At 43.3% G+C, this 21,850-nt stretch overlaps 1 protein-coding gene across 3 annotated transcripts in view; it reads right to left on the bottom strand.

Annotated features, from left to right (window-relative positions):
- LOC101710436 (AGBL carboxypeptidase 4) overlaps positions 1 to 21,850 on the bottom strand; it is a 1,386,524-nt gene that overhangs the window by 31,941 nt on the left and 1,332,733 nt on the right. For 2 of the 3 annotated variants that reach the window (XM_087214859.1, XM_021247946.2), the window contains exon 12: positions 4,432 to 4,528. In XM_087214859.1, the coding sequence (XP_087070985.1) occupies positions 4,432 to 4,528 (97 nt within the window). Of the gene's footprint in view, positions 1 to 3,299; positions 3,708 to 4,431; positions 4,529 to 21,850 lie in introns of those variants that run through there. The other variant, XM_021247945.2, reaches the window with a different exon arrangement.

The raw sequence follows: 21,850 nt of genomic DNA, 5'->3' as shown, positions 1-21,850 counted from the left end.
ATTCCTGAGCCAAGTGTAGGTCTGATGTGGAGTAAGTGCTTGAGGAGTGTGTGATAAATGGGAATGAGCTTTTGGTCTTATTCTGACCCTCTCTTTCACTGTAAACATCCTGGCCTTGTCATAGCCAGATACACTGAGTATGTCTTACTAGAGCCTGCGCCTTGCTTTCCCACACCCTGGCCCCCAACATAGAATGTCTTTTCTTCCCTTTCTCGTTCATCAATCTAAACTCTTTATACCCTTTAAAACTAAGTTCAAGTTCCACTAAATGCACCTGTCAGCAGGCAAATACTTGCCAGATTGTGTGGGAGAGTAATATCTGGTTTTGTCTCACTTTTCTTTTCTATCATATAAAAAAGATTGAAAAGGATGACTTCTGGGAGCCTCTTTAGTTCTAACACTTTATGTTCAGTCACATTCAGGACCAACTTAGGACTAAATCCACACCAGCCCTGTGCCGAAGAGATAGAACTGAGCAAGACTGCTTCCAAGGAGAAGCCAGATATGCAAAGATGCCATGACAGTAACCACAGGACATGGTACGCTATGGTGTGTGCAAGATGCAGCTAGGAGCTCAGCACAGAGGAAACAGCTCTGTCTGAGGTGGAGAAAAGGGACAGAGAACAGAGGGTGTGACATTTAGACTAAGTTTTGAAAGACAAGTTCACAATGTAAAAGATGAAATGGAGAACATTTCAAGAGGAGGAAAAGTATAAATAAAAACACGGAGGCATGAATGTGGGTGGAAGCACAAGGCATGAGGTGGTAGAAGCAGATGCTCACAAGGGCAGTGGTAGGAGGCAGTAAATGAAGTTTAAAATTTAGGCCAGGGTCTTGAGTAGCAAGAAGAGGAGCTGGAACATTACCCTGAAGGCAATGGGGAAGCGTGGCAGATCTTTGAGAAGAGGATATAATCTGATAGATAGTTAAGTGCTCATTGTACACTGTTAACTATTGCTATGTTTGGATGCATGCTTGCCTTTGTCCTCTGTAAATGTGTGCTCCGGGTGGGGGAGGGCTATCTGTGATCCTCCAGCCCTCAACATAGGCCCTGCCACATGGAGGGCTCCAGTGTGTTGAGTAGCTGATCACCACATGCACACACACGTGCACACACACACACGCACGCACACCCACCCTAGAACCTTCTGGCTTGTTCAGAGCCCAAGCCTTTCTCACACGCAGAGGCCAGCCTGCCCTCCATACTCAGCCTTTATCCACCCACTGAACCTCACTTCACCCACTCACTTCTCCCATTTAATCTGGTGAGGCCCTTTTGGGCTTTCGATCTGTGTGTCATCGTGGTCAAAAAAATGTGGGGCCTCAGCTTTGCTCATTGACTACACGTCCCCGAGCCCAAATTCTTGTGCCAATGTTGCTGTTCCTCTCAGCACCCAAGGATGCCGACCAGCTCCCGCCAGCACATGGGTGGAAATTGACATACTGTAATTATCCATACAGATGGGAGAAAACAAAGATTAATTTTGACTCAAAACATGTAATTTTCCTTTAAAACTAGAACTGCTCTTTCACTTAAGCTATTTGATGCTCAAGTGGAAAATAATACCAAAAAGAAACGGGGTGGCGGGGGAGTACTCAATTCTGAAATTAGAACTCAGAGGCTTATGTTTCTGGAAAATCATTCTTAAAGGGTTACTTATCAATTTAGAGCTAAGTGGTATTCATAGTTTGTTATACCAGAGACACAGTTTGTTCAAGCAGTCCTAGAAGCTGTTGGCTAGTGAGGAAAGAGTTCTCCTGCTCTTTTCTAAGAGAGCTCCTAAACTCAGAACAAGGAGAGCCCTGAGCATTTCAGAGCTCCTAGGTCTGCCTTGCATCTTTTGACTCGAAGACTTCAAGAACCCCCTTACCCCCATCTCAAAGAACACTTCCCAGACTGATACAGAGCATACTTGGCTGGGAATGATGAGACTCCAGTCCTGGCTCCGACCAAGTGACCTTGACCAGCACCCTCACGGCCTGGGCCTCAGTGTCCTTATCAGGAACGACTAGATGATCCTGAAAATTTCCCCCAGTGTCAGCACTGTTTCACTGGTCTATGATGATACAACATGTGAGAAAGAGGTGGCTAAGAATCAAGATAATTTTATTCAGGCAGACAGAGGACCTGAAAGAGATAATCCCCAAATTAACTTGTAAATGAGATTCTGAGAATTCTTTTGAGTTTTATAAAGCTTTAATTTTTTAAGAACTTCAACTAATCAAGAATGGCTTCTAAGAATGAAATAAGCACTTTCCTCTAGAGGTCAGCTCCGCAAAGGTAAGGGTCGTGCTTTCATCACCAACTCGTTCCAGCATCTCCTTTCTGCCAGTGACCCAGCACAAAGTACTATTTTTCCGAGGTGAATGAATAAATTCATGCATGTTCAGTGCAGGGTAGGTACTGCAGAAGTACAGAGGAAAAATAGATTTGATCCTTCTATAAGAGTTTCTAATACCCAGGATGGGGACACAGATGATTTGTGAACAATCTGAGACAAGGTACCATCAGAGCACATTGTTATGCAGAATCTAGGTGGACCTGGGGCTCGGAGTGCCATGACTCATTTGATTGTAGAATATGGACCTTGAGACATCATCCAGACAAACCAGGTAAGCCAAGGGACTTACCCTAGACCGTCATGAGCTGGCTGGAAATTGGGACCACAACCCAGAAGCTAGAGGAGATAAGATCATTTTTTTTATTTTAGTACCGGGATCGAACTCAGGTCCTTGTGCTTGCGCAGCAGGCGGTGAAACCACTGAGCTAAATCACCAGCCCCGAGATAAAATCATTTTTGAGCACCTACTGGCCACTGGGCATTGTAGTGTGCTTATATCTAATCTTTAAGATCATCTGTAGAGGTTGTTGTTATTTACCCTCTTTAGGAGCAGAGAAAAGCATTAAGAGGCCAAAAAACTTGCCCCTGGTGCCATATCAGACATGTCCCTGTCAAACGTTTTGGTTTGCCTGGATTACACCGAGTGCAGGGCAATTGTCAAGGGCTGAATATAAAATATATAACTAATAAAATTTCCTTTATTTTTTATATTTGTTATTATAACATAAATAAAAGAGGGCAAGTGGCCTGCGGCTACAGGTTGGACACTCCTGCACAGCCCCTAGAAGCCTAGGAGAGATTTTGAACCCACACTGATAAACCTCTATCTGAGATGTTTAGATGGCTTTGGAATCGTAAGAGTTTATGATCAAATCCTGGATCTGCTAAAAACTCTGTGGCCTCAGACAATCCTTTTTACCTTTCTGAACCTCCTTTTCCTTATTTGTAAGATGGGAAATACAGTTTCCATACTGAATAAGTAAAATGATGTATAAAAAGTACTTCATACAACAAATAACAGTGATTTACATTGTTTTATTAATGATAGGGTAGGAAGGAACATATATCGGTGCAGAGGCCTGAAGCACCAAAGTATATGGGCAAGGTCAGTGGGAAGAATGGTCTGGCAGGAGCAGGTTGTTGGACATTGTCATGTCCTTCCAGGAGGCTGGGCCACTGCGGGAGTAGGTGATGAGGTCTAGAGACAGGGCAGAGCTGGCACGTTCCAGATGCTTTTGGATGTCACTACTCAAATACTCACTGGGCTGGCTGTCAGCAGGCATGGGAACACCCAGCATGTCTGACTCTCGTCTAGCTCTCAGACAAGATGGAAGCTCACCTTCCAGCCTTCTCTCTTCACTGGACCTGCAAGTTGGCCTCATCAGAGGACCCACAGTGGACTATCTCAAGGGTACGTCCTCCCTAGTCCCAAGCCTTTGTCTTTAAGGGAAGGGAAAATCATATACTGACGGGATAAATGTATTCCTGACACTGTTGCTGGGTGCTTAATGCAACTCTCACCATAATCCGGAAAGGGTACACCACTGTACCACTTTACAGACAAGGTAATGGAAGACCCAGAGTTCATACAGAAAGCCTAGAGGACACACTAGCAGACAAAGTAGCATATGGAAAAACTCAGGCTAATGAAGAACAAGGACTAGACTCAGCCCCCAGCAACGTCCCACCTCTGGTGAGTCCCATGTTAGAATAAAAAATGGGACCACTCTCTCGTGGTAACATCAGAGTATGTGGTTATGCAAACTCTACATGGATCTGGGGCTTAGAAAGGCATGACTCACTGCACTGTGGGACACAGACCCTGAGACATCCTCAGACCAAGCAGATAAGCCAAGGGACCCTCCCTAGGCCTCAGTGAAACTATAGGAGATGACACTTAACGATGCCCTAGACACAGGAGATTCACTGTTCTGACTCATATGGTCTCTGTGGCAGGACTGAGATTGTCTCTCCTGTGGCACAGATGGGAAACTGAGGGCCAGGGGGAAGCTGAGGGAAGTTACCCTGAACCCCAAAAGGCAGTTAGTTACGTAGGGCTGAAGCCCATCTGCTCTGCTCTGCTACTTACCGTAGTCTTGGCATGGGAACTGCCACCTTTTCCACCAGGGGGTTCAGCCGGTAATAATCTAAAAAGGTTCTCGCCACGTTCCGCCCCAGCTTCATATCTGCAGGTATATGTGTTAAGGAGAGACTTTGAAAAGCTTGGAAAGTGACTGAGTGTGAAAAGAGGCCCAGGAATAGAAATGGCAACAATAATAAAAACAGTAACACCACTCATTGCTCTAAGTTTTTATTATATTCTGTCTTTTTTATCCTCACAAAACCTTAGATGGTAATTATTGCCATTATTCTCATTTGACAGATAAGCAAACTAAATTGCACAGAAGTTAAATAATTTGCCTAAGATCACAGAAATGGGAAGGGGAGGAACTGGTAAAGGGGTCTAGGGTAGCCTTACTCGAAAGTCTGTGCATGTAGCTTTTAGAACACACTGCAGCCTTTTGGAGATACTGAGTTTCCCTGGTCTGGTCTCACGTGACTCAGAACAAAGCCAGACAAGTGAGACACAAGGGCAAGAAACCCTTCGCTGTGTTAAGATCAGGCATTGCCTGACCCTCGGGAATCAGTCATCTACTTGGTAACCTCAGGTGCAATGGTAAAACCCTGACTTTAAATAGCATCTCCATTCCACTTTGACATTCTACCAAGGGTGAATTCTTAGCATAAGGATTTGTGATCTATTTATGAAAGCACAACCTCCCCAGGGAGAGATAAATTGCCAATTCTATACTGACCATTAATACCCTAGTATGAATTAGTGCAATGATCATTTATTTAATAGTACAGAGCATTTGCTGTGTGTATAGGATCTCTCATCTCTGGGCTTTCACATATCCTACTTCCTCTGCCTGATGGGTCTCCTCCACTTCCCTTCAGGTAACGTGTACCCATCAATTCTCCAATTCCTCAAGATCCCTTTAGAAAAGCCTTCCAGTATACTCCTCTCCTCCCCTCCCAGGGTTGTGAATGTTGTCCTTGCCCCACAATTCCAGAGCTTCTGAGCTGACTTCATTCAAAACACCTCTCACTTATATCATAGGGCATGAATTAGATGTTTACTCACCTAACCCTCAGCAAGTCCTTCTCCCTCACTCTCAGCTCCGAACACACAAGCCATCGCCAACCTTTCCCTATGAGATCTTCTATCTCTTGAACTAGTTGGCTTATTTCCATTCCCCCAGAATAGGCCAGCATCATTTTCCCCCTAGATTATTGACAAGTCCTAATGGGCCTCCTGCCATAGCACACAGCCCCCTTCCAGAACATTTTCTACAGCATATGAGATCCTCCTATGCCACTCAACTGAGTAAAGCAAATCAGTGGTTCCCAATTGCCTTGAAAGCACATATTTCTGGCATGACTTACAGGGGTGTTCATAGTTGGGTCTCTGATTATTTTTCTCAGCTTCATGCTCACTGCCTCCCACTGTCCAGCCCCCACTCTTTACACTGCTGAGTAGGGAACTTCCCTCCCCTTCATGTGCCTCCAGGGCCAGATCCTCCTCAGCCTCCAGACCATGCAGTTCAGTTGTCTTTGCTAGGATGAGTCTTCCTCCATGCCCATACTGGGACAGGGCCCCTTCTAGATCCCCATGGCCTTTTCTAGTTCCTCACTAACCAGAAAATTGGCCATCTTGTGTTTTAACTGTCTTTTCAGTAGCCTCTTCTATACTATAAGTGAGGGCAGGGGAATGGGGAAAAAATAAGAACCAAGAGAGATTATGTAAAGGTGCAAATTTCCAATGATGAATGTCATTACATTGTATACCTAACATATACCAATAAAATTAATTTAAAAAATAAATGAAACTGTCTTATTCCATCATCTAAATACTCACATAGTCATCTGGCAATACATTTGTTAAATGAATGAATAATAATATTGAATACTTATATAATGTTTAATTTGTGCTGGGCATTCTTATGTATACTGACTCACTTGACCCTTACAATAAGCCCAATAAGGTAGTTCTACTGTTACTCCCATCATTCATAGAAGGTAAGTGATTTCCCCAAATGTTGGGCATCTTGTAAATTCTGGACCTGGGGGTTGAACCTAGGCCCCTTCTCTCTAGTGTTTCCAACAGTCACACTGTTTCATGTTCACCTCTGTCCTCTCTTACCTGGTACGTGGTCAGAGGCCTCAGTTTATTGAGTAATGATTCTCACATCCTTGATTCAGGAGCATGTGTGCATGGCAACATTTATTGGAGCAGGACTCAGAGACTGGTCTAAGAAGGTCTGTGGGGAAGGACCTCTCACAGGTGAACTGTAAAGGCAGGACAATTGAAACAAGCCTTTCTGGTAGAGAACACAAAATAAGCAACAGTGCAGAAATGATTTTTCCATCCATCCATCCATCCATCCATCCTTCCATCTATGCATCCAAACATGTATTTTTGAAAGGCTGTAGTGTGCCAGGACATATGTGAGGGGAGCATTTGGTGGGAAGACTCTTAGTTAGTCATAGTGGAGAGGACAAGGTGGAGAGGGGGAAAAAGATGGAGATGACTCCATTTGCAGAGTGGATGGGCAGTTACTGCAGGCCTGACTTTGGTGCTGGGTGAACCTCTTTGGGGATTCTGGGCCTCCTCTCTTCAGGGCCCTGGAGATGGAACAAACTTTGAGAACCACTCAAGTGAGTTCTCACCACCTTCTTCAAGAAGTCCCTGAGCTGGGGTTGTACATGGCCCGGGATAATAGACTGGCATTCATGGAGCACTTACTATGTGCCTGGTACTGCAGTGGGAGCTTTGCCTTCATATCATGTAATCTTCTAAACCTAGCAAAGGAGGCACTATAGGTTGAGGAACTTGCCCAAGGCTACATAACTGGCAATAGTAGGGTCAGGACTTAAATCCAGGCATGTCTGACTCCAGAACTAAGAGTTTTCCACTACCCTGGACTGTTTCGTTACTTGAAGGCACCTTTTCTGTCAAAGCCTGAGTCATCCCAGGCCATGCCTGGTGGGAGAAGGAAAAACACCAGACAAGTTGTTTATGACAGCAAGCTGCACTGCAGTCTGTCTGTGCTTTGGGGCTGCCACCTTCTTTCTTCCTCTAGATGTGACTGACCTTTTCTGTCTCCTGCTTTAAAAGTTCACAGGCTGGGACTGGGTGGGGGCTCTCTGACCAGCAGACTCTGGAGGCAGTCTCATAACCAGGGCCTGCAGGGAAAAACTGGCTGCTTTTAATCCATCTATTCTCCCACAGCTGGAGGAGACTGAAACAGGGCTGTGTGTGCTGAAAGTAAGAGCTCAGTTCACAGAGGAAAGCAGAGGTCCCTGTAGAACGAGGTAAAAAGTTGCAGCTGAAGCTTTGGAAACAGATATGCTTAATCCAAACCCTGGCTCTGCCACATGCTGTGCACATAGATTGTATTTTCCAAAGACGTCTACAACAATATCTCCTATCTGATGTGTGATTCTGCAATATGACCTTGACACCCCTTTCACAGAGAAGTGTGGGTTACATCCCTTCCCCTTGAATTTGCATGGGCTTGTAACTGACTTTTAACCAAACAGATGTCATAAGTGGGAGGAAGTGACATTGTACTTCTGAGGCAAGGTCAGAAAAGGCAATGTAACTTATATCTTGCTCACTGGGATCCTTGAGCTGGAGATCTGAGCCTCCATACAAGTGGCCTGACTGACCTGATTCCTGAGATGATTTGAAGAGAGCAAGAGGGGAGATTCTTGCTCAGGCAGTAAGTAGCTCCTCCAGCATTCTGCTCATCTGGCTCCAGCCATTGTCTGGCTGTAACTGCATCAGACTCCACATTAGAACCACCCCCTGAGATCTTCCCTAATTTCCAACCCAGAGAGAAAATGAAAGAACAGCTATTGTTGTTTTAAGCCACTAAGTTAGAGGAGATTTTCTACGATAAACATAGGGAACTAGAACATTATGAGAATTTGCATAAGGAATTCTGTCTCCCCGAGCCTTATTTTCTTTGTCTGCAAAATGTGAGTAATAATACTTGCCTCATATGATCCTTGGGATGGAGTATGTGCAGCATCTGATAAGTACCATGGGGCTGAATGAATAGTAAGAGAGAAGCCTGATCTCTTCCTCCCCACCTATAGTAAGATCCAGACTGGGAGCAACCACACACAGTATCCTTGTTCCTCTGTCCTCTCAAACTTCTAAGGAGTAAGGTTATTCCAGTAAAAATTTCACTAGAAGATGTTTATCATTTTGGACAAGCTCTGCTTAAAAGACGGTGTTTTAAAGGTGGGAGTTATCTGGGGTGCCCCCCACATCCCTCTCCTATATTCCTCATACTCTAAAGCCTCATTCCAGATTATTTACCCCTTTGAGTCAAGGAAAGAGACACAGGTAAGGAGGAGAGCAGAGATTGAGTGAATATTTTTAATTAAAACAAGCTGTCTTTGAACAAAGATTTAAGATCCAGGCACGAAGAGGCAATAATTCTCTTGGCTGGAACATTTTTCAATATACTGCAGCATTAGGATAGAGAAAAACAGGGGTGAAAACTCCCAAGTATTCATTTTCCACAAAAATCTCAGTATCATCCATAAGTTGAAAATCTCTCCATCCTCCTAGGTCACTGGCCTATTTCTCACAGATGACAGGAAATAGCCAGCCACAAGGTGGGTCGTATCAGGGAACTCAAGCCAGTAAAACTGGAGGATTTGGGGAGGACTGTTGGAAACTCAGACTGGTTCAGAGATTTTCACTAAGGAATATTTTGAAATAAAGAGTGAGTGTCAGTAGCCCTACCTCTTATTTCATGAGGGTCTTCAACAGGTGATGAGGTTCTGGACATATATTGTCCATTCTCATCCATCTACCCATTCATTCAAACAGTCTTGGCTCCACCTATATATATACTGCTATAAAGAGTGATGGGGTTGGGGTTATGTAAAGAACAACTAGACAAATAGACTTCGTAGTCTAGAGTAGGACAGCAACACATCTCCATTAACGACATTCCAACAGGCTGTAGAACTGTCACACTCACAAAGGCAACTACTATTTTTTTTTTAAGAGTTTACTTTATGCAGTGTAGTTGCTGTTACCAAACCTGCCTAAACCCCTGCAAGTTCAAAGACCCATTCCACCACATTTTATTTACGAGAACATTGAAAATCAGAGTGTTTACGTAATTAACCATGAGACTCAAGGCTTGAAAGTAACAGGTAGCACATGAACCTCTGTGTCTTCTAACTATGTGCATAGGCTTTGTCCTCCTTTGTATATAATCAGAAATTCGAACACAAACTTTTTCTGGATGTGTAGAGGGAGACTGTATTCCATACAGAAAAACTGTGGGAGGCAGACCTGTAGCAAAGGTTTAAAGGACAAAGACAAATCTTAAAGGGAGAGAGAGAAAAGCATCAGCAGAGGCACAAGTGTGGCTGGGGCTCATGACCTGAAACAGGACAGAGGAGGGTCAAGTGCAGAGAGGTGAGGTTGCAGCACTATGCAGGGGACAGATTAGTGAAGGCTTTGACTGCCATATTAAGGAGCTTATACTTTCATTCGGCGGGCAATAAAGACCAGTGAGTATCTATGGATTGTGTCCATCATTCCTTCATTCCATATATATTTATTGATCATCCAATATGTGCAGCTCCTTGGAAGTAAAGGTTCAGGCTTTACTACAGTTAAAATGAAACCAAATCACAACAAACCTAATCAAATGAAGGCAATGGTTCTTAAGCCTAGAATTGGAGACATAGAACAAAGTTTTAAAAAGCCAAATAAATACATAATTGTGGTTGTAATGGTGATATGAAGAAAAAACACAGGATCTTCAACCGAGCATACTAGGGACATGGACTGGCTTGTTGGAAGAAGAGATCCTTCAGCTAATATGGTACATTCAAGCAAAGCCACCAATGTGATGAGCTCAGGAAAAGATTCACCCTTATTCTTTTCCTCACCCAATACTTATTAAATACCTACTATGTGGCAAGTTATTTCAGGCACTCAGGACACTCAGTGAATAAAATGACGAAGATACCTGCCTTTATAAAGCTTACAATCTAGCTATGTAACCCTAGCATTCATAATTTACATAATATGTTAGGAAGTGGTAGGCACTATGAAAATAATAAGCAGGATAAGGAGGAATGTTGGGGGCAGGTAGTAGATTATGGCATCAAGTAGAACAGTCAGAAGAGGCCTCCTTAAAAAGATGGGTTTGAATGGAGTTGCTGGAGGCCAAAGAGCTGGCCAGCACCAAGGATTAACTGAGCCTCCTAATCTGAAACACAAGACCTGACCCAACCACAACCACAAACTGGGAATAAAAATTAACCTTAGGGATGAGCTGTCCCTGCTGGGTGTCAGGGACACCTCCTTCTTTTCACGTGGCATCGTCCTACCTCCCAGAGCAGCCCCAGAGGGGACAAGTCTCACAAACCTTCTTCCTGGCCCATGGCATTCCCCATCCTGTTCCTTCCCTCGTGGACCCAGATCTCTGCAGCTCTCTCCACACTTCCCATTCCCTGCAGCTCTTCCAGACCACTAGGATGTTCACCCGGCCTGCTCTGCATCAGATAGTCTATCTCTTCCTCTTTATCCTCAGTGAATGCATGTCACAGGCAGTTCTCATCACTACTCCCATTTTGCAGATGAGAAATTGGAAGACACTCGTCTGATGAGGCACATGAAGTGTTGGCACAAGGAAGATTGAAGCTCATTCACTCATTCATTCATACATTTGTCAGGTGTCTTCTATGTACCAGACACTGTTCTATGACGTGGGATGAGATGAGAAGAAAAACAGATAGTCCCTGACTTAAGATGGTCTTTCCTTGTCATTTTCTTGCCTCCAAATAAGAAAATTTAACTCCTGTCTGCTCCCTAGTCGAAAACTTCCACCTAGGATTTTTCTTTGCTTACACTCCTACTCCTGCCAGCAACAGATGATCATCATCAAAGGGGAGAGATTAATTCCACAGAGAGGCAGGCCAAGAAAAGGTGATTTCTCTTTGGTAAGGCTGACAGCACTGCTAGATTATTAAGAGGCACCTGTCTAGGGCCCTCTAGGTAAAGCTAGAAGAACAATGTTATGGTGAAATATCTTTTGTCTCTGCCTCCCTCACCAATCCTCCCACGGAGTTGGACAGGTGCATGACTAAACAGATGAATCCTCCTCTGAAGGCTGGGGTGGAGGCAGTGGATATAAATGCAAGTCCCCAGGCATCCCTCAAATTTGGAGGGGAGAGAGAGAGAGAGAGAGAGAGCGAGAGAGAGCGCAGGAGGAGGATGCAAGAGACAAAGAGAAGGGCAGAGGTAGAGATCAAAAGAGGAAGAGATGCGGACAGGCAGGAAGCTACAAAGAGAAACTCTCTTCAGGATAGAGCACAAAGATGAGGAGAGTGAGATAATCAGAGGGCTGAGAGAGCCTCAGACTTGAAAACAAGAGAAGTGAAGTGAGGGGCAGAGAGAGCTAGGACATTAAGTAGCAAGTGACAGAAAGGAAGAGAATCCAACTGAGACAGAAAGGGCCAAGGGGTGAAAAAGCAGAGAAACACAAGCATAAGAGGGGTGACAATAAAGAGAAGAGATGGGGCCGAGGATTTAGCTCAGTGGTCCCGTCGCTTGCCTTGCAAGCACAAGGACCCGAGTTAGATCCCCGGTACCAAAAAAAAAAAAAAAAGAGAAGAGATGCCTGTGATCAAAAGAGACAAACAGGAGGGAGGGAGCAGAGAGCAGCAACAGGAAAGGGAGAGGTACAGTGACTGGAAGGGAGATTTCCTCTTTGACAAGTGGAAGCCAGCCCCAAAGGGCAGGTATTTTGGGAGGAGGCTGCCTGTAGATGAATAGGGGAGGTGAGGTCCAAGTTAGTCAAGAATGAATTAGAGTTGGGGGTAACTGCAGAGCTCTCTATTAGTTTCTATTGGCACTGTAACAAATTACCACAAATTTGGTGGTTTAGAAGAACACAAACAACACAAATTTATTTTCTCATAGTTCTGGAGGGCAGAAATTGGAAACCAGTTTCTTTGGGCCAAAATCAGTTAGGAGTGCCACCCTTCCTCTGGAGGTTCTGGGAGAGAAATCATTCATTTCTGGTGGCCACTGGCATTCCTTGGCTTACAGTCACACTGCTTCTCTCTCGGCCTCCTTGGTCCATTGCTTCCTCCCTCTCTCACGTGTATCAAATCTCCCTCTGTCTCCCTCTTCTAAGGATACCTGTGATTGCACGTGGGGCCCACACTGATAATACAGCATTGTCTCTGATCGTAAGTCTCTTAACAATAACCCCTGCAAAGATCTTGTTTCCAGGTAAAGTATAGGTTCTACAGATTAGGATCTGGGTACCTTTGGGGGTAATTTTTCAGCCTACTATGTGTTCCCTGAATGTCCATCTGCTTAGCTGAGAGCTAACAATAAAGATGCTTGGGGTGTCTGGAGTAAAGTTCTGGCTCTGTACTAGACACCTTGCTGGGCACTCAACCAATCCCACCTTACTGGACCTGCAAAATCAGTAAGTGGACGTCCCAGTGTTTGAACCGAGATGTGTCTAATTTCAGAGTGTTGATTATTTCCATGATTATTGCCTCTTAAGGGTAGAGGATGCCTGTACTGGACCATGTGTTTCCTAATTTACCTCTTAAAAATAATTTACTTCATATCACAACATTGTCTCCTCTTCTTTTTGCACTATTACTACTTTAGTTCAGAGCCTTGTCTCTTATCTGAACTATTGCTTCAGCCTCCTTTTTGGTTTTCCAGACTTCAGTTTCTCCCCAGTACTGCTGAGAATAATGTTCTCATAAATGCTAATCTCTTCATTTCCTGACCTTCAATTTACACTGATTCCCTGTCACCGAGAGCGTAAGATCTAAACTCTCAAATCTGTGCTCCATGGCCTTCCATAAGATGGTTTAAGCTTTATCTCCTGACATGGTATCCTGTTTGCATCTAGTTAAAAATATGGGGATTAGAGTTTGAAAGGCATGGTTTTAATCTTGGCTCCTATATGTTTAACTGTGTGGCCCTAGGCAGTCTATTTACCTTCTCTGTGCCTCACTGAATTGGATAATGCCACTTGTCTCACAGCATTATTATATTGATTAGAAATCCTGTACCCAAAGCTCCCAGCACAATTCTGGCATGCAGTATGGCATGATAGTTTTACTATCATTATTAATTATGGCACTGTCATCTCCAACAAAGTGTGAATTCATCAGGCACATGAGTATGTCAAGTTCAAATTTGTCTCCACAGCAATTCACACGTTAGGCCTATTAACCCAGGCAGGAAGAAAACGCAAAAGAAAACAAAATACCAAGATGGGGGGCAGGGTGGAGAAAGGAAGAAAAGGGCAGGAAGAAAGAGAGATGAAAAATTATTTTTAAAATTCTGTGTTCAGGATGAGACTGTGTAGGTCTCTTCCATGCTATATGCCTCAGTTTTCTCTCCTGCAAAATCCCCTGGAGGTTAAACAGATGATCTATAGTTTCAGTTTTTACTATTTCTGCTCCAACCAGAAGTGTATCCCTGGAGCAAAGTATACCTTTTCTGGCCAAGCAGATGAGAGTTACTCTTACCAGGAATGAGGGTGAGTCTTAATGGGGAAGTTGGTGGAGTCAGGCTAGAGGCGGGCTGGGCAAGAATAGGTGCAAATCTGATCTCATGGATAATGTGCCCCATTCAGGTGGAATGACTTGGGGGATATTTGGACCTCAAACTTATTAGGCAGGGTGCTGTCACTTTACTCACTGATTCATTCGACAGACACTCAAAGAGCACTGCTGGAGTGCTGGGCCATGTAATAAGCATTTGGATCATAGAAATATATGCTGATTATATAGGATAAATAAAACAGAGATGTTCTGCCTCAAGCTGCCTACAGCTCAGACACTATTGACATTTTGGGCTAGTTGATTCTATGTTGTGGGCCTGTCCCATGCTTTATAGGGTGTCTAGCAGCCTCACTGGCTTCCTCCACTAGATGTCAGCAGCACCACTCTGTCAGGACAACCAAAAATGTCTTCAAATATTGCCAAGCATTCGTAGGGTGAGGAGGGCCAAACTCACCCCTGGGTAAGAACCACTAAGCCTAGGTATTGCTCACTATCTGGCGCAGGGGCAGCAGTTGAAACAGAAAAGGTCACAGGAGCTTGACTGGGAGGGCCCTTGGTTTCCCTCTCTGGAAAAAGTGATACCGGAAAGGACCTTCACAGGCTGCATTAGCCCCGTGGGGTGGCTCTCTAACCCTTTGACAACACTTCAACAGGAAAGAGCGGCCTCTCCATCTCCAGCACACCTCCATCCCTGAAATGCCTCTCCCTTCCCTACTTGACTCAGACTACCGGTCTTTATCACCCTGTCTATCTCAGATGAGCTTCTCACTCAAGGAATATTACTCTCTTTCCAGCTCCCACACTATCATTTCTCCTCCTCTTTCACTCAAAGCACCAGCAATTTCCCAGAAGTGCCTCCTTTCCCCTACCGACAGTTGACCACTGCTCTGGAAATTGGCTCTTGAAATTGGCTGTGGCTGCCCAGCTGGGTCCCAGCTCAGCAATTGTTGGGACTTTGATGCTGCTCAGCCTGCAAGAGGGCTCTGTTTCTCTCAGGTGCTCAGCCTCTGCTTGTCTTATTTATATTTTTAGAAGATTCAACCAATGTACAATAAACACAAGACTAAAGACCAAAGTAAATATTTGCAGAGCAGCATCTTGGAGCAATCGAGGAATAGGGGGTGGTGTAACAAGCACAAAGAGCACTGACATGTCCTGGCTTCAGGCTCAGTTTGGTTTCCTGGTGGCAGCGGGGCCTTGTGTGGGGACAGTCTCCTCTGGGTGCCAGTTTCCCATTCTGCAACAATGGCAGAGGGATGGGCTTGCTGATGTTTTGAGAGCTTTCTGTTCTGATGCTCAGTGAGCCTTTAGGTTAGGAGTTCTTACCTGGGGCCATTAGGGGGTTTCTGAACCCTTGACAACACAGGCAAAATTTGATGTGTATATGTGAATTTTCTGGGGAGAATATTCATAATGTATTACAATTTTTCAACATCCTTCAAAGTGTTATGGATCTCTGCTGAGGAATAATTGATTTTGTCACCACCTTCCAGGAAATATCCCTTCTTGCCATTTTTTTTTTTTTTTAACCTTTTCCTTTCTTATTCTGACTATTCTGGGATTAGGGAGAATGTGGCAACATATGGGAGTGAGATCAAGTTAAATTGCAATGGGATGAACAGGTGAAATCTATCCCAAGGGCATCACATTAACTTCATAGAAAACCTCAAAGAGGCTGGTGACCCTAGTCTGCTGCAGGGGTCAAAGAACTGTTCAGCAAAGTTGAGCCCTAAGGAGTGATTACAAAATTTGGCTGGAGTCCGGCCACTTTGTGGCTGAGAACTGAAGGTATGTCTTAAGCCCTGGGCTCAGAATTTAAAGGGCCCACTGAAGGATTTCTGGAAGGGGCAGGATATGGGGTCTTTGATCTTTAAAAGAAGCCCATTCTCCATTCCTGGGCCTTCACTCCTAATTAGGTCTGAATCTGCAGCACTTTCATGCATTCATCACATGAGTAATCGCCTATGAGTCAATCAACCTGTATTGGAGCCTCAGCTTTTACCAGCTACTGTATGACTGGGGCAGGTCACAGATCCCCTCCAGGGGTTCTGTTTATCCATTTGGATAATAAGGAAACATTGAGCTTACTTCACAGTTCCACCATATGAAATTCTATCATTATTTTAGGATAAGTGTATTTCTTTTCAAGCAAAATGGAAATGATCCCAGCCTTAGGAAGATTATGATATTGGGTTTAAATTCCAATCTTTAGAGTCCTCTGGCTCTAGAATTTTAGGGTTTTCTTTCTTACTTTACTTTCTTTTTGACTGCTGATTTGAACTTGAAACTTACGGGATGGAATTATTGTAAATGACTGCCTACTATCTTCTAGGCACTGTGCTAGCTACATTTGTTATTCACAAATGAAATGGATTTTGTTATACCCCAGACACAGGTTAAAAGCCTGAGATATTTCCTATCTAAGCTAGCATATAGAGGGTTAGGACTTACACTCAGATCTGTCCAACCACAAGGCCTACAGCTTTTGAAACATTATTATTATAATATTAATTTCTATCAACTTTAAAAAAACAAATCCATTCAATTATTTGATAGTTTTTATCTGCTATATAAGGTGCTATACAAGTTGCTGTGGTTTTGGAGATGAGATCAGTCCCTCTCCTTTAGCTACATAGAAACTGCAATGCAGGCAATGCCTACTATTCCAGGGGAAGTTGGGGCGAAGAAAGTGGGATTTAATATTAGAAAAACCCTGGAAGTCTTCTGAGTTGAATTGGGAGAGATGGTTTTTTTTTTTTTTTTTTTTTTTTCTTCGGTACCAGGGATTGAACTCGGGACCTTGCGCTTGCAAGTCAGGTGGCAGAACCACTGAGCTAAATCCCAGGCCTCATATAGTTTGTTTTTTTTTTTTTGAGATGAGTCTTTGTGGAAAAAAGAAAGTATCTCTGTAGCTTTTCAATCCTTGTCTATTCTCACTTTCCCATTCCTCTGACAAGCCAGCTGGAATGTTTGCCTCTGTTAAATGCTAATCAGGATTTACTCAATGTCAGGTCATAAAACGTGTTTGTCACATGTCTCACTCATTCCCGTTCTATTTTAGTAACAATAGGACAACAAGCCAGATTATATGGTATGCTCTCACCCATCCCTGTGCAACAGGATTTTTAAAACCACTTTTGTGTCATTTCATGCACCTCTGCCTGGAAGGCTGTCCCAGACCCTCTGCCTCATTCTCTTTAGGTAACTCTCACTAATTCTTTAGATCTCATCTTAACTGTCATGTTCTCAACATCTGGGCATTCCTCAAGAGCTCCTAACATGACCATAACTTTACATTTGAGTATATGATTTTTGATGAATATCTGTCTCTTCTACTAGCCTAGCAAGGTCTGTGATTACAGAATCTGTATTTGCTGTCTTCACCATGTTTCCTTTTTGCCTAGTAGACTGTCTGGCACAGTAGGTGTTTAATTAAATAGTTACCCTGTGAAACAATCCATACTGCTAATGATAGGCATCTGAAGGGAAATTTGGATCAAGTTTATCTCAGGTCTTAGGAGAAATGAAGGTCATTTCCCAGTGGTGTAATAGAGAATAAGATTACAAAAAAAAAATTCTGTAGGGAGCAAGGGTGGATATGAAAGCACATATCACAAGCTCCAGAAGGTTAGGTGGCCTTTCTCTTCCTCTCTTCCTCAGAGGAAAGGAGGAAAAATCCATCAGAACTAGGGATTCTGAGAAAGGGACCATCTAATGAAGAGAAGCCCTGAATACCATTATCTGGTAGTCATTTCTAAGGAAGCCAGAGGTGTGAGTCTCTCTTGGTTACAGAAATGAACAGGTTTTGTGGAGAAAATGATGACCTCCTACCACATGCAGGTGAATCCTGGGGTGAGATTCCCTTATAGTCTAGGTACAGGATGAAGCCGGTTGAAAGTACTGGGCCTCCAGGAAAGAAACCTCTTGAACCACAGGCTCTCAGCACAATGACCCACCAATTCACAACAGTGAATGTGGACCTGTGCCTGGAGGAGACAAATAGGAACCAGACCTGGGATGGACAAATTGCATCTATACTCTCCACTGCTCTCTGCCTGTCTCTCTTCCCCATTAGACCTCCTAGAATTCCTTGAGACCAGAGCTTGCCTCTTTCCAATCCTCATTTCCTTACAGTCTAATATACCAGCAAATAATACTCATGGAAATCAGAGGTAAATAAATATATAAACTTTACACAAATGGCTCACTCTTTAGCCTGTATTTCTTTATCTGTAAAATGGGAATAACGTAATGAATGTGATAGCAACCAGTGTGGAGTTTAATATAAAGCAGATGCTCAAAAATAAGATTTTCTTCTTTTTATGCTTTTAATCACACCTCATGTCTTTGTTTTCTAGTACTTCCTAAACTTCACTGACTTATATTTTCTAGACTTGATGTGCCAAAGAACAAATGATTAGAGAATCATAAACTACCTGAGCAGGAGAGTACCAGCCTTATTTTATCTTTTTTTAAAATTTGCTCTTAATCTACTCCCTTCTCATGACATCCCACTTTTCCATGTTGCATTCCCAGTCTCAGCTTCTGTGGCTCCTTAGGAACTTACTAGCCAGACTCTAGGTGGAGTCAACCCTAGCTTGGACAATCAGAGCACTGAAATTCTTCTTGCCACAGCAATAAGTCAGGTACAGCACATGGCCCAGTGAAACTCAGTTTTGGGCCTTGTGAACAAAGGAAACATGCCTGCTGTAGTTTGCATCTTTGTGTATGTATGTGTGTTACTGAGGATTGAACCCAGGGCCTTCACACTGAACTATATGCCCAACCACTTTTTATTTTGAGACAGAGTCACTAAGATGTTCAAGCTGGACTCAAAGTAGTGATCCTCCTGCCTCAGCCTCTGAATGTTGGGATCACAGTATACTTTGTATTCTGCATGCCCTCCAAAGCCTCATGTGTCAAAGGCTTAATCACCAAGATGCTCAAGCTGGACTCAAAGTAGTAATCTTCCTGCCTCAGCCTCTGAATGTTGGGATCACAGTATACTTTGTATTCTGCATGTCCTCCAAAGCCTCATGTGTCAAAGGCTTAATCCTCAGGATGGTGCTATTGGAAGGCAGTGGAACCTTAAGAGTTAGGGGCTGGTAGGAGGTTCTCAGATAACTGGGACCACATTCTGACCCCTTTCTCCTCTTTTTGTTTCTTGACCATATGGTAAGAAGATTTTTTCAGCAATCAACTTCCTGCCATTGACAGCCAGCACCTCCACCAGCGGTCTAAAAGCAGTGAGTCCACCTCATCATGGACTAGAACCTCTAAAACCATGAGGTCACATCAATATTTTCTTTCTATAAATTGATCATATTAGGTATTTGTTATAGAAATGTACAGCTGGCTAACACAGTCCTTCATTCTTAGAGGATGAGATATCCACTATGTGCCTCTGCGTCTATAGATACCATGCTGCATCCATGACAGGAGAGCTGGTAGGAGAATGTGGAAACACTCAGGAAACAACTAAGATGCTGAGGATGGAGAGCTTGAGGTCCTGATGATACCATGCGAGTGCCTTTATCCAGATAAGCCTCCTTTGGACTTGGAGTTTTGACAGCCAATTAATCCCCCCCCACACATTTTTTTTTAATCTAAAAAAAGGATTAAGTTGGGTTTTCTGTTACTTGTAACCCTATTTTGGCTAAAAAAAAGAACTTGGAGTTTGTCTCATTTAACTTCCTAATTTTTCAGGCAGGAAAAAGATTTGCATGCAGTACTACGTGAACAGTTCTTACACACAACCAGCTTTCCAAATAAATATATTACCTCACTTCTTTTTCTTTTCTGCTGATCAGACAGGGGCAGGTGGTCCTTCAACCTTGATAGGGTCATAGAACATTGATTTTGGTCACAAAATGCCTAATCATTCTCCAACAGAGAATTTTAAAATTCAAGTCCTCAGGAACCAGTTTTGTTTTGCATTACAATGTTTTGATTCCCCAAGTGGGATTGCTGATGGCCATCCTTTTCCTTCCACTCAGTGTAATCAGCAGCAATTAATTCTAATCACAAGGAGACAGCAAGAATGAACAGAGCATTAATTGGATAGAAGTTATCAAAATCTATCTTAGCTCATAGTTGGTACCTGGATGCAGGAAAACATGATTGGCCACATGCATGTACACACACGCACACACACACACACTCACACTCACACACTCACACCCCTGCTTTCTCTTGTCTCATCACCTCTGGAGTTGCACATTCTGGGAAGAGCTCGCCATTCCTGTTTCCCCTCACAGTACCTGACACATGCTAAACAGTAAGTGGATGTTTGCTGAGTGACTACTGGTGGAGCCTGTGTTTTTTCTCACGTTCTCTCTCCACCTGCAGAATCTAGCACCTCCATTTTGGTCTCAGTTCCAGTGATCCCTTAAGGCTTTAGCCTCGGAGCTACCATCTCTTTCATGAAATATACGAAACCCTCCCAGGGAGAATTATCGCCTACTCTGAACTCTGCCCCTCTTCTATGATATCAGTGGTCTTTAATGTTTTATTATAAGATTTATATAGGTGTTTTTTTTCTCCATCACCTCAGGTTCCTTCACTCAGTCAGCTTCCTGGAGGCTGGGCACCATGGATTCTGAGAGGTACCAGACTGGGTCTATGTCCTTGAGATGTTTAGGTTAAGGCTAGTACTTGAGCACTTTAACTATGTTTGACCCATCTTTCCAGTACTGCAGGCCTTGGGCCATGGTAAGTGATCCATAAATATTTGATAATTTTTAAGATTCCTTAGGAGAAGACATCCAGCGGGAACAGTGCTGGATCTGGTGAGATTACACATGGATGGTTGGGCATGGATGCCCTGGGTTTTCTGAGGGAAAGAAGTTGATACTACAGAGAGATCAGTCACACAGGATGTACTCAAATTCAAAGATGCTGAATAAACTGCAAGCTGATCCCTAGAGTTATATGGCTTTAGCCCTAGCCTAGGGTAGGCCCACCTTTGTCAATGGGTTTCACAGTGATGTTGAACAAGTCACTTACCCTCTCTGAATATCTGTTTACTATCTTAATTTTATTCAACCATCAGTTATGAACACCTACTATATTCCTGGCACTAGACCTGGAGATATAGAGATAACTCATATGATTAGCAATTTTGAAGGACTTATGGTCCAGTAGACATGATTAAAAGAGCCATCAGAGAGAAATGGAACATCTCTACATTGGTAGTTTCCATTCCTCATAGCTTCCTGGATAATTCCCATGCATCTTATCTAACACCAAGTCCTCTGAGAACTGCTCTCTGCACAGCAGTGTTTTCTCCATAATGACCCTGTGCTCTGGCCATACTATGCTGTTTGACATGTCTATATGCTCCATTATAATTCATGTTTTTGTCTATATAATTCTGAAATTGTCTACCTGCTAAATCTCTTATTTTCCTTCAATATAAAGTGAAAATGCCAAAACTGAGGTCTGTACAGAAGGGACATCACATCACATTTATAAAGTAGGAAGAGCTCTAATATAGCTTTTTAAAAAAGTTTGCCTTTCCTTCCTTCCTCCCTCCCTACTTTCCTTCTTTTCTTCCTTCCTCCCTTCCTCCCCTCCTTTCTTCTTTTCTTCTCTTTTTCTCTCCTACTTCTATAAAGGGTAGAGATTGTACTGGATTAACTCTATCAATCCTATATCAGCACAATGATCAATGATACAGTATCACTTATAAATCTTTTACTGAGCCTTTGCAACTCATCATCACATTGTCTGTCCTATGCTTCCCCTTGCAGTGTTTGAAAATGTCCCACAAGCCAAGGAACTAGTGTGTTTTTTAATTTTGTGTCAGCTTGATTGGGCCATGGAGTGCCTAAATGTTACTCTGGAGGTGTCTGTGAGTGTGT

The sequence above is a fragment of the Heterocephalus glaber genome, unplaced genomic scaffold, assembly GCF_053883595.1.
Source record: "Heterocephalus glaber isolate CG9 unplaced genomic scaffold, H.glaber_assembly_v1.0 deba00001451, whole genome shotgun sequence".
Taxonomy (NCBI): domain Eukaryota; kingdom Metazoa; phylum Chordata; class Mammalia; order Rodentia; family Bathyergidae; genus Heterocephalus; species Heterocephalus glaber.
The sequence above is the reverse complement of the archived record's forward strand: the minus strand, read 5'-3'. Positions and strand labels throughout refer to the sequence as shown.